This window comes from Uncinocarpus reesii, genomic scaffold (genome assembly GCF_000003515.1).
Source record: "Uncinocarpus reesii 1704 scaffold_5 genomic scaffold, whole genome shotgun sequence".
In the NCBI taxonomy this organism is placed as follows: Eukaryota; Fungi; Ascomycota; class Eurotiomycetes; order Onygenales; family Onygenaceae; genus Uncinocarpus; species Uncinocarpus reesii.
Genome location: NW_003052496.1, coordinates 861,357 through 878,947, shown reverse-complemented (window position 1 = coordinate 878,947; position 17,591 = coordinate 861,357). Strand labels below are relative to the sequence as shown.

At 49.7% G+C, this 17,591-nt stretch overlaps 9 protein-coding genes across 9 annotated transcripts; 4 read left to right on the top strand and 5 right to left on the bottom strand.

Annotated features, from left to right (window-relative positions):
- Positions 1-630: 630 nt before the first annotated feature.
- UREG_07314 (uncharacterized protein) lies at positions 631-1,557 on the top strand (the record flags this gene model as incomplete). The annotated part of the gene is made up of 1 exon (XM_002582495.1): positions 631-1,557. One exon carries the CDS (start codon positions 631-633, stop codon positions 1,555-1,557), a length of 927 nt encoding a protein of 308 aa, XP_002582541.1.
- A 752-nt stretch (positions 1,558-2,309) lies between these two features.
- Positions 2,310-3,550, top strand: UREG_07313 (uncharacterized protein; the record flags this gene model as incomplete). The annotated part of the gene is made up of 2 exons (XM_002582494.1): positions 2,310-2,789; positions 2,855-3,550. 2 exons carry the CDS (start codon positions 2,310-2,312, stop codon positions 3,548-3,550), a joined length of 1,176 nt encoding a protein of 391 aa, XP_002582540.1.
- A 607-nt stretch (positions 3,551-4,157) lies between these two features.
- Positions 4,158-5,681, bottom strand: UREG_07312 (uncharacterized protein; the record flags this gene model as incomplete). The annotated part of the gene is made up of 2 exons (XM_002582493.1): positions 4,158-4,679; positions 4,755-5,681. The coding sequence occupies 2 exons, from the start codon at positions 5,679-5,681 to the stop codon at positions 4,158-4,160; spliced, it is 1,449 nt and encodes a 482-aa protein (XP_002582539.1).
- Positions 5,682-6,194: 513 nt separating this feature from the next.
- UREG_07311 (26S proteasome non-ATPase regulatory subunit 11) lies at positions 6,195-7,055 on the bottom strand (the record flags this gene model as incomplete). The annotated part of the gene is made up of 1 exon (XM_002582492.1): positions 6,195-7,055. One exon carries the CDS (start codon positions 7,053-7,055, stop codon positions 6,195-6,197), a length of 861 nt encoding a protein of 286 aa, XP_002582538.1.
- A 744-nt stretch (positions 7,056-7,799) lies between these two features.
- UREG_07310 (protein SOF1) lies at positions 7,800-9,261 on the top strand (the record flags this gene model as incomplete). The annotated part of the gene is made up of 3 exons (XM_002582491.1): positions 7,800-7,802; positions 7,857-8,836; positions 8,901-9,261. The coding sequence occupies 3 exons, from the start codon at positions 7,800-7,802 to the stop codon at positions 9,259-9,261; spliced, it is 1,344 nt and encodes a 447-aa protein (XP_002582537.1).
- Positions 9,262-9,511: 250 nt separating this feature from the next.
- On the bottom strand, positions 9,512-10,779 carry UREG_07309 (uncharacterized protein; the record flags this gene model as incomplete). The annotated part of the gene is made up of 2 exons (XM_002582490.1): positions 9,512-10,129; positions 10,282-10,779. The coding sequence occupies 2 exons, from the start codon at positions 10,777-10,779 to the stop codon at positions 9,512-9,514; spliced, it is 1,116 nt and encodes a 371-aa protein (XP_002582536.1).
- A 755-nt stretch (positions 10,780-11,534) lies between these two features.
- UREG_07308 (uncharacterized protein) lies at positions 11,535-13,181 on the bottom strand (the record flags this gene model as incomplete). The annotated part of the gene is made up of 1 exon (XM_002582489.1): positions 11,535-13,181. One exon carries the CDS (start codon positions 13,179-13,181, stop codon positions 11,535-11,537), a length of 1,647 nt encoding a protein of 548 aa, XP_002582535.1.
- Positions 13,182-13,911: 730 nt separating this feature from the next.
- UREG_07307 (uncharacterized protein) lies at positions 13,912-15,113 on the bottom strand (the record flags this gene model as incomplete). Its single annotated transcript, XM_002582488.1, has 2 exons — positions 13,912-14,888; positions 14,948-15,113. 2 exons carry the CDS (start codon positions 15,111-15,113, stop codon positions 13,912-13,914), a joined length of 1,143 nt encoding a protein of 380 aa, XP_002582534.1.
- Positions 15,114-15,879: 766 nt separating this feature from the next.
- Positions 15,880-16,950, top strand: UREG_07306 (uncharacterized protein; the record flags this gene model as incomplete). The annotated part of the gene is made up of 1 exon (XM_002582487.1): positions 15,880-16,950. The coding sequence occupies one exon, from the start codon at positions 15,880-15,882 to the stop codon at positions 16,948-16,950; it is 1,071 nt and encodes a 356-aa protein (XP_002582533.1).
- Between the last annotated feature and the right edge of the window lie 641 nt (positions 16,951-17,591).

Genomic DNA, 17,591 nt, shown 5'->3' with positions numbered 1-17,591 from the left:
CCGGTACATTTCGGTCACGATGATTCCCCAATTCTTTCTTTTGTTTGATGAATTTCTTTTTGATAGCGACTTTTTTGTTCAGGGTCAGACCAGCAAGCACCAGTTACATTGTTGAGCGATGTTGTCTATAACGCAGCTAGTATTTGAGTGTTTTGCTTTGGATGATACCAGATTGCAGTTTTGTTTCCTTTACGAATTTGATAGCGATGACAACTCAATCTCAAATGACGACATTCCTCCTTTTGGACTTGTAAGGTTACTTTCCACTCCTTGAACAGCCATCGATCCCAGCTTGATACCTCCCTAATCGCTCCCGTAAGAAATAGGGGTCGGGGTTTCGGAAGCTGAGTTACACCGGAACCTTAAAAAGACAAGATGATGTAACTTTGGGAAGTCCGCCACTGGAGAATCAACTGGAGAATGCCAGCAATAGTTGTCGCAGGAGCTCATTTTTTCATTCGTTAGCACGGGTGCATTTTATGCGTCGCGTCCAGGCCCTCTCAGGGTTCTAAGGCGGCTTCATCTTGCGCTTTTGGACGCCTTAAACGACAACCATCGTGCTCTGAACTTCCTCGTTACTAACATACGCCAATTTGCCTGAGCTGCAAGGGGCTGAATTTTGCCTAGATCATGGCGGATCCGCTGCACCGGGCAGATGATGAGACTGCCTCACCATCTCCGATCGTCTCTTTCAAAAAGAGACGCCCCCGCCAGAAGGAAAATATAAGAAAAAGACCAGCTTCGCCAGAGAAAACGTCATCGCATAGCGACGGTGATTCTTCTTCGTCGGAGGATATTTCACGCCAGGGACATAGGGTTAAGCGAAGGCAACATAATACCGTCGTGACTGCCGCGTCAACGAGCGAAACCAATTCGAAAGCGAATGCGGAGCTTTTGTCAACAGCCTCCCAGGCCTCGAATCGCAAAGTGCCTCTTCCGGCCACAAACGACGCGACGAAAGCGAGCAATTGGTACGATGAGGATACAAAGCCGAAAATGGGCCCGACTCGGACGGCGCCTACAAACGTTCGCATGACTACGTTCATCGATTTCGCGCCCGATGTGTGCAAAGACTACAAGAAGACGGGGTACTGTGGTTTTGGGCAGAACTGCGTGTTCCTCCACGATCGAGGCGATTATAAGCAAGGCTGGGAGCTTGACCGTGACTGGGAGAAAGTGACTCAGGGAAACAAAAATCTGGGCGGAACCGTGGTGGCGAGCGCCAATCGAAATGCCAAAGCTGAGGATAACGCGGATAGTGATGACGAGGAGGAAGCTATGCTGAAGAACATCCCCTTTGCGTGCATTATTTGCAAAGAGTCATACAAAACGCCGGTCGTCACGAGGTGTGGGCACTACTTCTGCGAGTCGTGTGCGCTGAAGCGGTACAGGAAAGATCCCAACTGCGCGGCATGTGGAGCTGGGACGAATGGGGTTTTCAATACTGCATCGAGATTAAACAAACTCCTCCAGAAGAAGAGGGAACGTATAGAGAGGAAGCGTCAACAAGCTATAGAAAACGGGGAGGAGGTGAGCGAGGAAGATGAGGACGTATGAGTTCGTGGAGATGGAGCCGAGACAGCAAGAAACGGAAGGAAAATGCCTAGGACCATCAGCTCAAAAGGCAAGGCTGCACTGATTGGTTTTCCAGTTTAGAATGGAACTGCGGGAGTTGAATCACAGAGATTCTACAGCGGGCGTTGAGGTCCACACTTGCGGTCGAGATTTAACTATATACCCAAAAATATTTCCTTTTGTACTATAGAATCATGCTTCTGATGGACATGTCCGTCTCATGACCAAAATAGGTATCTGATTAACCACAAGAAGCCTTTCGTTTACATCCATCGGGCTGGTCATGCTCTTGATCATGCTTCTCACAGCTGTGTTTCTGTAGAAGTGCCTCGGGACCCGATTTGGCTATCTGTCATGTGACTGTCTTATCGACCGCTGATTGGATAATAGACTCAGATGCTAGACCCAGACAGGCTAGTCGCTTACCTAATTCTCCCCCAACAAAGCTCACAAGGCGGTCAGCGCGCCCACCTGATTTCATTGGCCAACGTCACCTGGCAGTTCGTTTTGGCTGGCCCGACCGCTTTCCTCGTCGGCTGCTGGGGCTTGCCGGATGCTGAAAAAGCATCTTGGGGGACGTGAGGTCTTCGCTCAGCTTCGTTCCTATCATGGTCGTATAGCCCTACATCGGTCCTTTGGTCCATGGTGGGGTAAACTATTGGATACCTACTTCGCTCTTTGAATATCCGCCGCGTCTACTCCCATCGTCCATAGCTGGGTCAGGCTGAACTGCGATGCTGGACCCTATCCCTCCACCGCCGGAATGGCTGCAGAAGCTCGTCCAGCCGTTCGCCGAATATGTCTCTCTCCCGTCTCTGCAGTACCATATTCATGAAGTCCTCGGTGCCTTTGTCCTCTACCAGTTCGTGCAGTCCGTCGTCTCGCCGGCGCTCTCCACTTGGCTATTTCCAAAGATCTACCCGAACTTCCCTAGACGAACAAGGCTGAACTGGGATGTCCATGTTGTCTCGCTAGTTCAGAGTACGCTGATCAATACTCTTGCTATTTGGGTGATGTTTGCGGATAAGGAACGGAGCACGATGAATGCCGGCGAGAGGGTGTACGGGTATTCTGGCGCTTGTGCATTGATCCAAGCTCTAGCTACAGGTTATTTCCTGTGGGATCTGATTGTTAGCACGGTGCATGTGAACGTCTTTGGTATTGGTATGCTGTTTCATGCTGTCAGTGCATTGTGGGTGTTTAGCTTGGGTTTCGTAAGTGCTGTTCCGTGGTCCTTACTTGCACGGAGTCCGCGTTACTCAGCTAACATTTTGATCAGAGGCCCTTTGTAAATTTTTACAGTCCGGTGTTTATCCTTTACGAACTTTCTAGCCCATTTTTGAATTTCCACTGGTTTTTCGACAAAGTCAACATGACTGGCAGTCGAGCCCAATGGTATAATGGGATGCTTCTTCTTGCGGTATTCTTCTCGTGCCGCCTCGTGTGGGGAACCTATCAGTCCGTCAAAGTGTTTCTGGATATTTTCAACGCGCTTGGCCAGACCCGCGCCTCGTCGGCTCTTCGTGCGCCGTTCGACGTGCACACGATGATTTTCCAGGCTCGAAACAGAACCCTCTGCATTGAGGAGTCGTGCATCAAAGCCAACGATGAAATATCCAAGTTTGCCAAACACCAGGAAAACGGCATACCCCTCTGGTTGGTGCTGACATACCTCGGCAGTAACCTGGTCCTAAACTCGTTGAATTTCTATTGGTTCTCGAAGATGATCAACGCGGTGATGAAGAGATTCAAAGCCACCGCTGATGATAAGGCAAAGGAAAACTTGGCTCCGCAAATTGTGGAGAAAGAAGCGCAAGCAATGGTTCTTGAAGCCGCTGCTGTGCTTGAAGAAGAAGAAAGCCTTTTCATCACTGGCGGCATGAAGGAAAATGAGTTTGAGAACAAGAAGCAGGATGTTTCCGCGTCCTCCGGGGCTCAGATTAAGTCCCCTGGTACTCGGAGAAGGAAGGCGTAATGGGGCTCTAGTTTTCGGGGTTTCGAACACGGGCGTTTACTTTGGTACTCGCGTTCATCAGGTAGTGTGGGGTTTTATCTATATATGGCAGCTTCTTGAGTGCATGTACGGGCTTACGAGATTTATGCTATGCCTGTATCGGGAGAAGATTTCTACTGTCAACCGCTGGCTTCTGCATGATTAATTGGATGGGTAGCTTGAGAGTATTTTGTTGTTGTTGGACGAGCTGAATTTGCAATGATCATTTTGGACAGGAGTTTTGCAGAGTTTAGCTGACCTATATTGATACTGAGCTTGTTGCATTTGCTAACGAAATCCATCTCACTCCATTGCTGCTTCATGATTCTGGAGTACAGCGGTACAAAGTGGAGGGGGGATCCTAAAGCATAAAGGCTACGGAGTACTTTGAATATAATATTAATAAATTTCTTGTAGAGCTCAACCCATGGAGATATCATACACGATAATAACATGATAACGAGAAACCGATCTCCACTTCATAAGAACTCCCTTCCTTTTAAAAAGCCATCCCCATCACAACAATGAAATAAAAAGAACGAAAACAGAAATGAGGATACCCGTTCAGCGCCAGGTCTCAAAAAGTTCCTCAGCGCCCAGGTTGAGGCGGCCTAGCAAGCATATATCTCACCGCTTCTTTAGCAACAGGCGTATCCCACGCACTATTCAACCCTCCTCTCCTGAACTCCGGCGCATCACTATCCGCACGGCCTGCTCTCGTAGACTCGCCCAGGATAGTCTCTAGGTCACGCTTCTGACTCAAGATCCATCGTCTAATAAAGTTCACAGGATCCTGACTGAGATTGGTGTAGAAGGAGTGTTTGGCCTTGGAATGGTGCAGCGCTTGAACTACGAGAGCGAGCTGATCGTCCAGACTGGAGACTCGTCGGAGCATGTTGGGGAACTCTGGTGAGGCGCTTACTTGGAGCATTTTGTTACGGAGAGGGTCGTCGACGGCGATGCGGATGTCGTAGATGGCTGGGACCGGGTTGGTGTGGAAGTCTTTGTCGACGCGGATTGTGAAAGGGATTTTGATGGGCGGAAGGGGGTTGCAATGGGGCCCAATAAGCTCAGGAATGGCGGGAAAATAGATTTTGTCTCGTCCAAAAATCTGGTGAGATTGGGGAAGTTAGTACAGTCCTTGACCAAGAAAACGCACGGAGGAAAAGCTTCGGTTCATTCATACCGCTCTTAGACGTTCATTGCACGCTACAGCTTGCCGCTCTTCGCTTTCCTGAAGTCCTGCGGTCTTTATATACTCCCATAATCCGATGATGATCCCAGCACGGGATTCTTCTTCCACATCAAGAATAGACGCTAATTCATTGCTTAAGAGGAAACGCTCCGGGTTTTCGTCCCTTGTCATAGTGATGGTGCCGTTGATGTTAACTTCAGCGGCCCGCGAGAACTCCAAAGAGTCAAAATCAGCGGCAGGCGGGAGAGTCGCAGCGTTGGGAGGTAGAGCAGGTTTAGTCCAGATTATTGTGGCTAAATCAGCCACCCCCGGGGCAGACGGCTTGTCAAATTCAACCGAGATAGCTTTAAAAAAGTGCGCCAGTCTCTTTCTTGTGGACGGTGTGGAAGGCTTCGCGTCCTCCTTTTTCTGTGATTTGCTATCCTCTTCCATTGCATCCGCGTCTTTCTCTTTTTCGGGGAGATCTTTATCGACTTCATCTCCCTCGTCTGGCGCCGTGGGATCCGTGGCATCGTCAAGAAGCCGTCCTTCAATTTTCACTTTGTACCGTCCGGCACCTATTCTCGGCGGAACTTCAGGATTCTGCTCCAGCTGCTGCCATGGTTGTTGCTCCACAGTATTCGATATCCATAGTCTCAATGTTCGATATCGTCTTGTATTCCGATTCACGGAATCCTGAAGGTCCAGTCTCTTCTTCATAATGGTAGAATCCAGTCTTTTTTCGACCTCTTGCATGCGTTTGTACTGCTGGACTGCTTCGCCAATCACAGCATCCTCAATATTATCAGGTAGGGTCTTATCAGTCGGCTTGCGACTGCGCCGAACGGCTGGATCTGGGTGAGCGGGTACATGTCGTTGCTGTGCAGGGAGAACTTGTTGAGGATTTGGGATGTTATGCGCTTGAACCGGCATCGGCATCATTCCTACCCGCAACGGCTAATGTTAGCACTGAATATACCACAGCACCCTTTTCGGATGGATATTATAGCGGGATTCGCAATTATCTTCGTGCACTCAGGGTCACAAACCAGGCACTGGCACGCCTCTTCGCGGAGTAGTTGGCTGTCGATGCTGAACCGGTTGTGGATAACCACGGTAGTTGGGCTGCATTGGGGCGTGCATCTTGGCGACGGCCGTGGGCAACGGCAATTGGGCGAGAGGATGCCTAGCAACCTGCGGTGAACTTGTGAAAGGGATGTGGATGCGCTGCGAAAGAATCGGCCTGTCGTCGTGGAACCAGCGCCCAGCTCACTAGACACGCCTTTGAGTTTCGCTCGTTCTGAGCCGCGAGACCGACCAGGCCGCGCTAGACTAGATCGGGAATAAAGAGCATGTGACCTGCGTCTATCGCCTGGCGCTTAATTAGATTATGTAACAGGATGCTTGGCAGAAGAGATATCTATGGTATGAGTACATATTCAAAAGCCAAGTCTACTCGAGCAAGGACGCCTGGTTTGTGTATAGGACATCAACCACGCCGCTGAGCTTATCGATGGTCTCCAGCGCAGCATCGTAACCCCGGTCCCGCTCCGTCTCATCAAATACAATCAGACAGCCTGCTCCTTGATCCAACACGCCGATGATCACTTTATCAAGGATCATCTGAGAAAGTTTTCTCTCAACCTGCTGCGTATCCAACCCAACCATCTTTGCGATATGATCAATCTCCACTCTGCTGAAAGGCTCAATGACCTTGATGAGGTTTTGTTCCAACATCGCATCGTAAAGCCGGCGGAGGTGATTTCGAATGAAGACGTCACTGCCCAATTCATATCGGTAGTCTGATAGTGCTCGTTCGTACTCTTCAAGCGATCGGTTCGAGTGTGCTTTTGCAACCGCCTTCATGGCTTCCAGACTGGTTCCTGCGTACCGAATGGCTTGCTTCGAGGCCAAGAGGGAGTTCACATCGTTCACGGAATTCAACATGATTTTGCAAAGAAGCATATACTGGAGGGCTGAGGTCGCCTTTCCTCCCTCCTCCAAGGAATGGTAGCCCTCCAGAGCCTCAATGAAGTAGGAGTAAGCAGTATTGAAATCCTTATCTTCCGCATGAAGCATGCCACTCTGCATATCCAGACCAGCCTGCAATAATGGTGGCGTATAAACAGACGCTGCCGAGGTTCTGGCAGATGTCAAAGCAGCTCGAGCTTTCGGCTGGTTTCCAAGAGCATGGTATACGCGCGACTCTAGCAGCTGGACTTCCACCAAGACAAGCTTATCGTCGAGCCGTTTGAGTTCGCGAAGAAGCGAGTTAATCAAGGTGAGAGCATCGTAGTAGGACTGTTTTTGCATGTATATCGTGACGAGTCTCGTTTCAAGATTCTGGCGTAGGAAAGACCGTCGTTCTGACACTGCCCAGTCTATACATGATTTAATGACGGCGATCTGAACATCGAGAGTATCCGGGATAGCGGCGAAGAAATCAAGAAGCTGTCGGACTGCGTAGAGTTAGAACATAAGCTTGGATTTCCAATCTAAGGATAATATATGTACCAAGTTTGGCAGATTTAGCCTTCGCAAATGAGGAGAAAGATGATCGGCTGGTTTTGAGGAGCTCAGCGAGTTCATTGGGTCTCTTTTGATCGCGATACAATTCGCCTAGTCCAATGAGCGCGGCTTCATAATCTCTAGATGCTGCCTCTGTTGATCCTGGGCCTGACGAAAGGATCTTCTGGTAGATAGCCTCTGCCTTTGGCGAATCTGTTTTCGACAAAGCAGTCGCCTCCTTCAGCAGGCTGCTAGTCTCTGAATCGTTTGGAGCCATGCCAGGCCTGTATCTTGCTCGACGATATCAAAAGAGGGTATGCTGTGAATTGAATGGGGGCGTATAAAGGAGAGGAATGAGGGTGGCTTCAGAGTGTTTATGCTGATGGTTGGCGCCAGGCTGCTGGCAAGTGAGCTCTGATGTTGCTTGCAGTCCACTGGGTCCGGAAGCTTCGCCGGAACAACATTGCGCCGGGCTTATCGACGATAGCTCTCAGCAACTAAAATAATTTCTGCCGCTACGAGGAACGGAAGTTCGGAGAGACAAGCACGATGGTAAGCCAACTCTGTCGAAATAAGAGACGTACTAGAATGCTGACTGTGTTATAGAAAATAAAAGCTCTTTCACGGTCTGCTGCCTCGCAGCAGGCTCCTGGAACAGGCGCTGTAAGGCTTGCTCGAAACCTCGATCCAGCACAACACCCGTTTGAACGAGCACGAGAATACACAAGAGCCCTCAATGCCACCAAGCTAGAGCGAATGTTTGCCGCTCCGTTTATTGCGCAACTTGGGAGTGGTCATGTCGATGGAGTGTACTGTTTGGCAAAAGACCCAAATTCGCTCGAACGTTTTGCCAGCGGGAGCGGCGACGGTGTCGTAAAAGTGTGGGATTTGGCAAACCGTGAAGAGGTCTGGCAAGCCCAGGCGCACGAAAACATTGTCAAAGGAATGTGCTGGACCTCTGACAGAAAGTTACTATCATGCGCTGCTGATAGAACCATCAAGCTTTTCGATCCTTACAACTCGGCATCGGACAGCCCCCCGTTAGCGACATATCTTGGGCAAGGGGCTTTTACGAGCGTGTCTCACCATGGATCTCACACTTCGTTTGCTGCCTCATCGTCGGTGATATCCATTTATGATCTCTCTCGGCCTTCTTCCACGCCGTCACAAACACTTCACTGGCCCACAAGTACTGATACCATCACGTCCGTTGCTTTTAACCGGACAGAAACTTCAATACTAGCATCAACGGCTACCGATCGCTCCCTTATCATGTATGACCTGCGAACTTCGTCCCCGCTTACTAAAGTCATCCTTACACTGGCCTCAAATGCGATAGCGTGGAATCCTATGGAGGCGTTCAATTTTGCCGTGGCCAACGAAGATCATAATGCGTATATCTTTGATATGCGTAAAATGGATCGTGCCTTGAACGTTCTCAAAGACCATGTGGCAGCAGTAATGGATGTGGAGTTTAGTCCAACCGGCGAAGAACTTGTCACGGCGTCCTATGACCGCACTGTTCGACTGTGGAATCGTGCGCGTGGTCATTCAAGGGATATATACCATACTAAACGAATGCAAAGGTAAGAATCCAATTGCTAGTGCACTCCATTACTAAGACCGTCCAACTGATGCGTTTAACCACAGGGTCTTTTCGGCTAAATTTACCCCCGACAACAAATACGTGCTCTCAGGGTCAGACGACGGTAATGTTCGCCTTTGGCGTGCAGAAGCGTCTTCCCGAAGTGGAATCAAAAGCGCCCGTGAACGCCAGAAACTTCAATATGACGAAGCCCTTAAAACTAGATATTCACATATGCCCGAGATACGGCGCATCAAACGTCATAGACGCCTCCCCAAAGCGGTGAAGAAGGCTGGTGAGATCAAAAATGAGGAAGTCAATGCCATTAAGAGACGAGAAGAGAATGTCAGAAAAAATAGCAAAAAGGGCTCATTGCCTGCGCGAGGCAGTGAGCGGGAGAAGATGGTTCTTGCGAGGGAAAAATGATGCATAAGCCTAATGAAAACCCTGACGATACCCTTGATATCCAGTTGCCGAAAACTGTGACCCAGAATCATTTATTTCCTCGTTGAGCATTGAACTTCTGGAAAAATGAATTTTCATTGACTATTTAACCAATGTCTCCACAGAGATGAGAATTTACAAAGGTATATTATCTTTGATATGCCCACAACTCAATGCCCAACACCTTGCCCATGGTCTATAAAACACACCCACACGTTCTTAGACTGGTACTTCAGTCGGCCTTGGAGCGCTTCGAGGAATCTTTTTCTACCGCATAACCCGCTTTCTGCACGGCTCTATCAATTCCGCTAACATATCTGGCGAGTTTCTGGATGGAGGCTGGTAGTACGGTATACCAACTCACAAGGGACGCAAACGCGGGCATCCTGATTAAACCACCATTCCCGCTGTCGACTACGGAAACGATTTCTCGAGCAACTTGGACAGGCTGCAGGATGGGTGCAAAAAAGTTATTTGGGGTTTCAACCCGTTCAAATAATTGCGTCGCTATTTGTCCTGTCTCCACCAAAATTGTTTTCACTTTCTCGCCTGCGTCAGACAGGCGCAGTTCTGCTTCCAAGGTCCTGTGGGCAGCAGTGATGGCTGCTTTTGTAGCTGTGTAATCCGACAGACCAGCTGCAGTGAGGTAACCGAGGACGGAGCTAACAGTGACTATCGTTCCACCACTGGGAGATGCCAGCATTCCAGGGAGGAAGATTTGCAGGGTATGGAAAAAGGAACTTAGGTTTGCGTGTATAGTTTTCTGTATGGCGCTGTGGGGGAGGTCGAGGAGAGGAAGGCCATTTATGGATGCAGCCACGCAATTGATCAAAATAGTTGGAGTCCCGAGCTTCCCGCAAATCAGTTAGATTGCACATCACAAAGAATTTACGGATTTCTAGCCTGCAGGGCCATCAAATACAACGTAGAGCCTAGTGTGACATTGGAGTTGGGATGAAAGGGGGAATGTGAATAGAAAATGGAATTGATTAACGGACGTACATCATGTTCTATCCTTCTAGCCACCTCTTCCACCTGGCTTCTATCACCAACATCACACTGATAATACTCCACACTGGGCATTTCCTCAAACCCAAGGCCCTGCTTCTCATCCGGTCGTTTGACATCCAGCACTGCAACACTCACCCCGCGCATTCCATACATCTGCGCAATCAGCAACCCAACCCCGCTGGCTCCACCGGTAACCACGACCACTTCCTCTTCCAAGTCCACATCACGAGGGAGTCCGTATGCAATCCGCTTGTTTATCACTGCGACGGCGTACAGGAGGGTGAGGACGGTCGCGTACGCGGTTGCGATGATAAACGACGGGTGGGAGAAGGGCGTCACCTGCGCGCGAAGGCACAGTGGTATGAGCCAGGCAATGAATGGGTGGAGGAAGGTTCTATTGAGGGCGCGGAGGACGAGGTCAAGGGTGAAATATTGGAGCCAGTGGCTTGCGTTTGAGCGGGAGGTAGGGGAGGCTTGGGATACGGCCATGCTGACGGATTTGTGAACATCCGGCGAGAGACGAAGGGGTCTGGAAAGAAAAGCATCAAGGAGTAGAAACGAGGGTGTGAACGGCCGACATGCGGGTTTATCAATGGGGGAGTGTTGCAAAGCTGGACCGGAGGAAGTGCTCGCTGAGAAGCTTTGCGATACGCGATTTCGTGAGGTCTGAGACCGCTTGTGATTCAGAAACGGCCCAAACCCTCCCGCCAGCTGGTTTTGAGTCTCACTCACGTCAAGTTCACGGAGGTGCCTTATTCAGATGTCGGTATCTGACTTCTCTAGGCAGAATGGTCGTTTCAGATCTTCGAGGAACTACGGTTTGTCGTGCTTTTTCTCTCTACGGCTACGGAGTAACTAGTTTGATACATACTCAGACTGTCAATACTACCGGTCACTTGGTGCCAGTAATGGATCGTAAATAAATGAACGCTTTCAAGCTATCCAACACTGCAAGTCTCAGCTAGGTACGGAATACTTCCTCTCCTTTCATTGCCTGCTATGAATTGGAACGAATAGACTAAAATTGTGATGAAAATCAACAAACACCCCTATGCTCAAGTCCGTACAACCTTTGATGTCCAAAGATTGCCAACTAAGCATAAGATTGACTTGACTGTAGCTCTAGGGTTTCTCAATCTCTGAACATTATTGCCCCAGAAGCTGCATGGACATTGAACCGGCAAATCGCCTTGTAACAGGTTCCAACCCAGGATCCAAAGGGAAACAGAGCAAGGCAAACAACATCAATTCGACCAGGTACCGCCCATATGTAGCGCAAAGTCCTTCGGGACCTCCCAACCATGTATGTTGCATGCCCTGATATACGCCTCCACTGCTTCGCGAACTCCATAACTACCGACTGTACCTTTCTTCTCGCTCTGACCCGCCTGCAGCCGCGCCGGCCATGGATCCGTGCTTGACATCGCTAAGCGGACTTGAAGCAGTACGCTCTCGATGCTAGACACAGCAGACCAGCCAGAATTGGTGAGCAGCTCCATGCACAGAGCTCCACCGGCTGTAACGTGGCCGCCTCCCCCTTGGTGGAAGCCCAAGAATCGAGGGCGAATGACACGGACGAAGGGCGGAGACATGGGATAATCCTTAGGAAATCGGAGTTCGAGAACAATGCTCGTCAAACCCGCTTTCTTCAAGTCAGCGGCAAGGGGAAGCTCAGGTTCAAAGGAGTGGAGTTCGACTATCCACTGGTAAATTGTGTTGATGAATTCGGGTTCGATATACCATCCGAGCTCGTGTAAAGGAGTTTTTTCTTGGATTTGAAGGGCGGTTCTGAGGTCTCTTTGCAGTGCCTTGGTCGCCCCTGATGTGGCATATGAAGGCGGTCCGAGCAGAGGTAACGTCGACCCAACCAGCTTTCCCGGAACGAAGTCGGACTTTGGAGCTTCAGGAACCGCAGATGGACCACGAACGGGCGCTTTTCCCTTTACATCCCCTCTAACCAGTATGAGTATGTCTTCCGTGTCAGTTTCCTCACTTATCCAGCCATCCCCAGAGGCGCCATTTTTCTTGCTATATTCTTCTGTCCGCGGCCTTTTGGTCACTGCTTTGATTTTTGTTGCTATATTGGCTATCCCAGAGCCAGGCCGAGGGAGAGAGGCTTCAAGGCACAAGCGCCGCTGTCGACTGAACACAGTCATAGGAATTTGGATCGGCTTTCCGTTGGGCCCCAGGGCCGTATATTTTGGGTCTTGTCGGTAATACGAGTCCAGACGCTTTTCGTTCATGGGGGAATAATATGGTAGATTTTTTTTGGTGCTAACGAAAAGATATCTCGTTTGGATCCAATCCAATTGTTTGACCACCAAATGGGGCGTAGTGCTCACAAAGCGCTTAGGAGCATTGACAACTTCGTTTAATGAAATAGCGTTTGATATCTGTAGTTCGCTTTGCGCCCAAACCCCAAATGTACTATTACGCATGTAGGTCATGGATGTATGGAATTCAGGACTCAGGTAAACGCCATCGCCGAATGCACGGCCATGTAGTACGTCCTTGTAATGCAGCCCTTCTCGTAATATGCCGTGCCAATTTTGCAGCGGGCTTCCATGCCAAGTAAAAAGTGTAGGATATTGGGAAGACTCGCTCGAACTGGCCACAGACTTAAGAAAGCGCTGTTCTTTGTCAGGTGCTCCTTGTGCAAACCGAAATTGCGTATATTCATCCATACCGCTTACCCGGTTTTGAAGAGGATTGTTTTGCTCAGACGTTGACGCCGGAGAGGAAGCGGTGTCTTGATCATCCTGAATGATACATGACCGGTTAGATGCCACAATCCAGCGCAACACATCAAGAGCTGATTTGGAAATTCTGTCAGTCCAGCTACTAAGACTTGGTTGGGAAGTGGAAGGAAAATTGGATAGATAGGCCTTCATTTCGGCCACTGACGGTAGTGTGTTGAGGAGTAAGGGAATCGTCACGTTGCGATATCCATCACTCAGTTCATCAAAATTTTTATCATAGACCACGAAGCGGGCTGCTTTGTAGCCAGGTTGCCACTTAACATTGTCCAAGGATTCAGCCGGGACTGGGATAGGGGCACCGAGTTTGACTCGCGGCCATAGAGATGCGTCGCTCACTCTACAGTGGAGCTGTATTTTCGCTCCTTGATATTCTGTGATCACGATCCAATCCCCGGCTCGAAGACATCGGGCCAACTCCTTGGGAAAAAGCAATTCTCTGGCCGCAAGGTCTAACTTGGTATGCAGCTGCTTGGAGTCGGGAATCTTGATAGAGGAGTCCAACTTAATCCCTATGGAGGGTTTCATCTCCGAATGGGCACTGATTAGGTTAAAGGGAACAAGAAACCCCAGTCCAACAGGGAAATCAGGCAAACGATGGCTTTTTGCGCTGCAGTATGTGAAGCTGATGAGGAGGTCCACGACACTAGGTTGGGACAGAATCTCCCACTCCAAACTAGGGCCAAATCCCAGGGCTATGTATTGATAGAGACACAAGTGTTTCGAGCAAACGTATGGCTTCAGCGCTTCAAAGGAATTGTCGGTCTTGCAATGGCACACAAGGCAAAACTCTGTACATCTCACAAAATGCCGAAGCGCAAATTGCATCGCGAGGAGAGGGAACGACAAGTCCTTTCCATTGCTTTCAAGGATGTGGTCTCCTGTTACGAATCGCATTAAGGCGGTCGCGACAGAGGGCTTCCCCTTCGTCTGTCGAGTACCTTGGGTCTCCAGGGTGAACATTTCCGAGAGGCTTCCCTTGAATATCGTTGAAAAACCGTTCAGCTCCATCCCATGAAAAGCCATATAAGAGTCTATAGCGTAGAATCTTCACGAAACGCTCGTTCATCAAGGAATTCAAGGGCTTGCTGATAAAAGATCGAATGACACTCCTGGGTCTCGGCTTGACATCTTTGTTTTGAAGTTCGCCCAGTGTCGTAGTCTCAAAACCCCTATGATGTTCAGCAAGCGCAGCAAGCGCGCTGTCCAACGTCGGTTTATAAGAATCACACAAGTCGACAAGTATCTCCACGGACGTTTTTCCGAGAGTAGCATCTCCTTCCATTATTTCGTCGAGGGGCCTGTATCTTCCAACGTAGCGAACCAGACAAAGCAGGTATTGCTGCCCATTTACCCTCCAGGCTTGCATAGCCTCCTCCGATATTCCCAGCCGCCCAATGCGACAAGAAATACAAACTATGGGATTCATCTCATTACCCAGGTATCCCACCCTAAAGCCGGCTAGTTTTGCTGTCTGGAGCTCCGATGCGAGTTTGCGTATCAAAATTTCAATACCATCATTTCTCAACCCCTCATTGGAGGAATTCATGTTGGATTCGGCGAGGAATGCAGAGCTAGGAGACCAATCACCAGTAAAATCCTCGATATCGTCCTCCATATCACAGTTGTTTTCTCCGTCATCGGCAGACTCGTTACTAGATTCTTCTAGACCGAGTGGTCCGGCGTTACGGAGGGCAGCCGACAGGCGCGACAGCACATCCGCAACCCGTAACCCCCCGAGACGCGTTTGAACCTTTTCCAAGCATCTCGAAATGGCATAGGGAACGTCATCCGATGTTGTAAACAAAAGATATTTGTGCTCATTAGGATAGTCCGAGAGATCTGGGAAGAATTGCTTAGCAACTCTATGGCGTTAGGCTCGAAAGGAAAGCAACGCTCACCAGATACTAATAGTTGAATATCAATGGGCATCGCCTGCTCTGCATCAGGTTTGAAGCTGCACGAAATGGAGCCGTCATCTTCTCCAGGCTTGATATTAACAATACCAGCATACTCCCTTGAAGAAGTTTCCTGCTGTAGGTCTCGGATGAAGTCCCGTCTCGGCATACTAGAAACCTGAACCAAAAGGGTATCTCGAACACATTCACGCTCAACAGCAATCGAAATGATGACCAGCTGTTCGTTTGTAGGAAGAACAAGGATGGATGATCAGAGTATTTGGCAGCGAGAAAGCCAGGGCAGAGAATTGAAGTCAGAAGCCTTTGTGTTCCTATTGAAAGGGCGCATTCACCAGCGGATGTTGCCGTTCGTGTTGGGAATAACGCGTCAATCTCGCCGGCGATGATGGCAGATGGCACGAAGCAGCAGGCAGCGTCCAGCAAAAGGGCCCCTCATCTAATCAGTGGATGGGCTCTAACAAGGCCCGGATAGCCATGGACCATTTCTGAGCTTGGACAAAAGGCTGCGGGAGGACCGGCGAACAGACTGCAGCCCAGAGCTGGTTGCAAGCCGCTGCCTTGCCGGCATGTTGCTCAAGCCATTGGATGCGGGCTGTCACAACAGAGCACATCCCTCCAAGGATCATGATACTGTGAATGAACAAGCAAACAAACACTTGCAGAACGCATGGCTGTTGAACAGGGAGCATCAGGCGATTCCGCTGTAGTCCGGAGACGGGCGTTCGGATGGTTCGAGATCGTCATTTTTAATATTGAATTTTGAGTCTTGGGAACTCGAGCTAGTTTTACACAACCAACAACTGACGCCGCATAACTCCAATCCCACAGCCAGCTCATGTCTATTTGCGTTGCAACCCTGGAGCAGCGGCGTTTGCAGTGACTCGCGGTGGTGCCGGTCAGAACGTCATCTCCCAATGGCCCAGACGGTTAGACTTGCGGACAGGTCCGTTGGAGCCGCTGATGAGCCGAGAAGCTCCAGTTCTCAATTAGACCCTTCGTTGCGCCATTTCGCTGACCCTGCCTTTGACCCGGTCGAATTCCTGAATAATTCCTTGCCCCCGCTGGCGCGGCCCGCTGATACTACCCGGGATCCTCGCGCGATTCCGATTACTGACCTTTCGTCTCAGACCCAATCTCTACTTTCGCAATTAAGCGCCCAAAATGCGAGACTATCGAATACCTTGACACAACTTACAGACGAGATCCTACGAAGCGGAGGTCGATTGGCGTACGAGGTGGAAGTGCTGCGGGGGGAGACGGTAGGATTGTCGGATACGTTGACGGATGTCTTACATGGCGATATTCAAAAATTCGTCCCTGAGGGCATATCTGAGCGGCTTAGTGCCGAGGCCCAGGAGGGGCAAGGACCTGAAGAGCCATCTACCAATGTAACGACGCAGCCTGGGAGGACGGAGACAGATCCTGACTATATTCGAGACTTGAGAACGCTCAATCAAGTCAGATCTAAACTTGAAGATGTGATCCACACATTCGGGGAAGCAATGGAATGGCCACTACCTCCATCCGAAGTGTCCCTCGCGTCCTCATTTATCTCTGTGTCCGCTCCTGAACCCGGCCCTGAAAGCCATAGTCGTGAGGAGAAAGGACGTGAAGTGGCAAACAACTTAAAGAACGAAGTGATAGAGCTCCTCGACAGCAACGGCGGAGGCGAAGCCGGACTCGAGGCCGCTAATCGACGCGTTGAATCTTTGCGCCAGTTGGCCTCCGTGTGGAAAGGCACGATAGAGGAGAAGGCTCGACTCAAATTTGTTGATAGCTTAGCGAAACTGGTGGAAGAACGCCGAAAACTGCTTGATAGCCAGTCTAGGGCGCGAGATAGTAGAAATGCCCGGCAAAGAGCAGACTCGCCCGCAGGACTGGGTAGGCAGTCCTCGGATTTCAATAGGGGAGCCAACCCGGATAGCGGTGGTATGGGCCTGTTCCGGAATTTGCAACGTTTACGGGATGAGATATACCTTGATTAGATCCACGCCTGGGAACTTTTGCTGTTTATATTTACATGCAGCATCAAAAGCATGATACCACGTCTGTCGAGAATTGAAACCCAAGATCAATGAATATGTGATTGAAGATTACTATCTGCGCTCTTGCGTTCCTCTGCTTGTCTCAACATAGAACGATGGAAAAGAATCCGAAGCTCTATCTGAACCTATACGATCTCGATTAACTGTAAAACAGCCATTTGGAATAATTCTAGTAAAGCCAATACGCCATATACATATAAGACAAATACCCGTCCTAAGGAGTCATCACGCCCAGTAAATGCTCACACGCTTTTTCGTTTATACTCATCCTTGTACTCTTAAGGTCTCCCTGATAATGCCCAAGATCTCGTGAACAGCTTCTCTCGACAATCTCTCCTCTCGATCTTCAATGACACTATCGAGGAGTGCCAGTGCTCCGTAATCTGCATCTAGCCCGTCGTCCATCTCCGCTTCATCTCCCTCGTTCCCCCCACTACCGGGAACTTCGCCATTTACTGTCTCGTCCTGCATCACCGTATCTTCTCCGGCTGCAGCCTCATTGTCACCATCATGTTGGGCGTTTGTGTCTAGGCCAATCCCGAGGTTGATGATCGTTAACACCTCTGCTTTGGTGAGGTTGA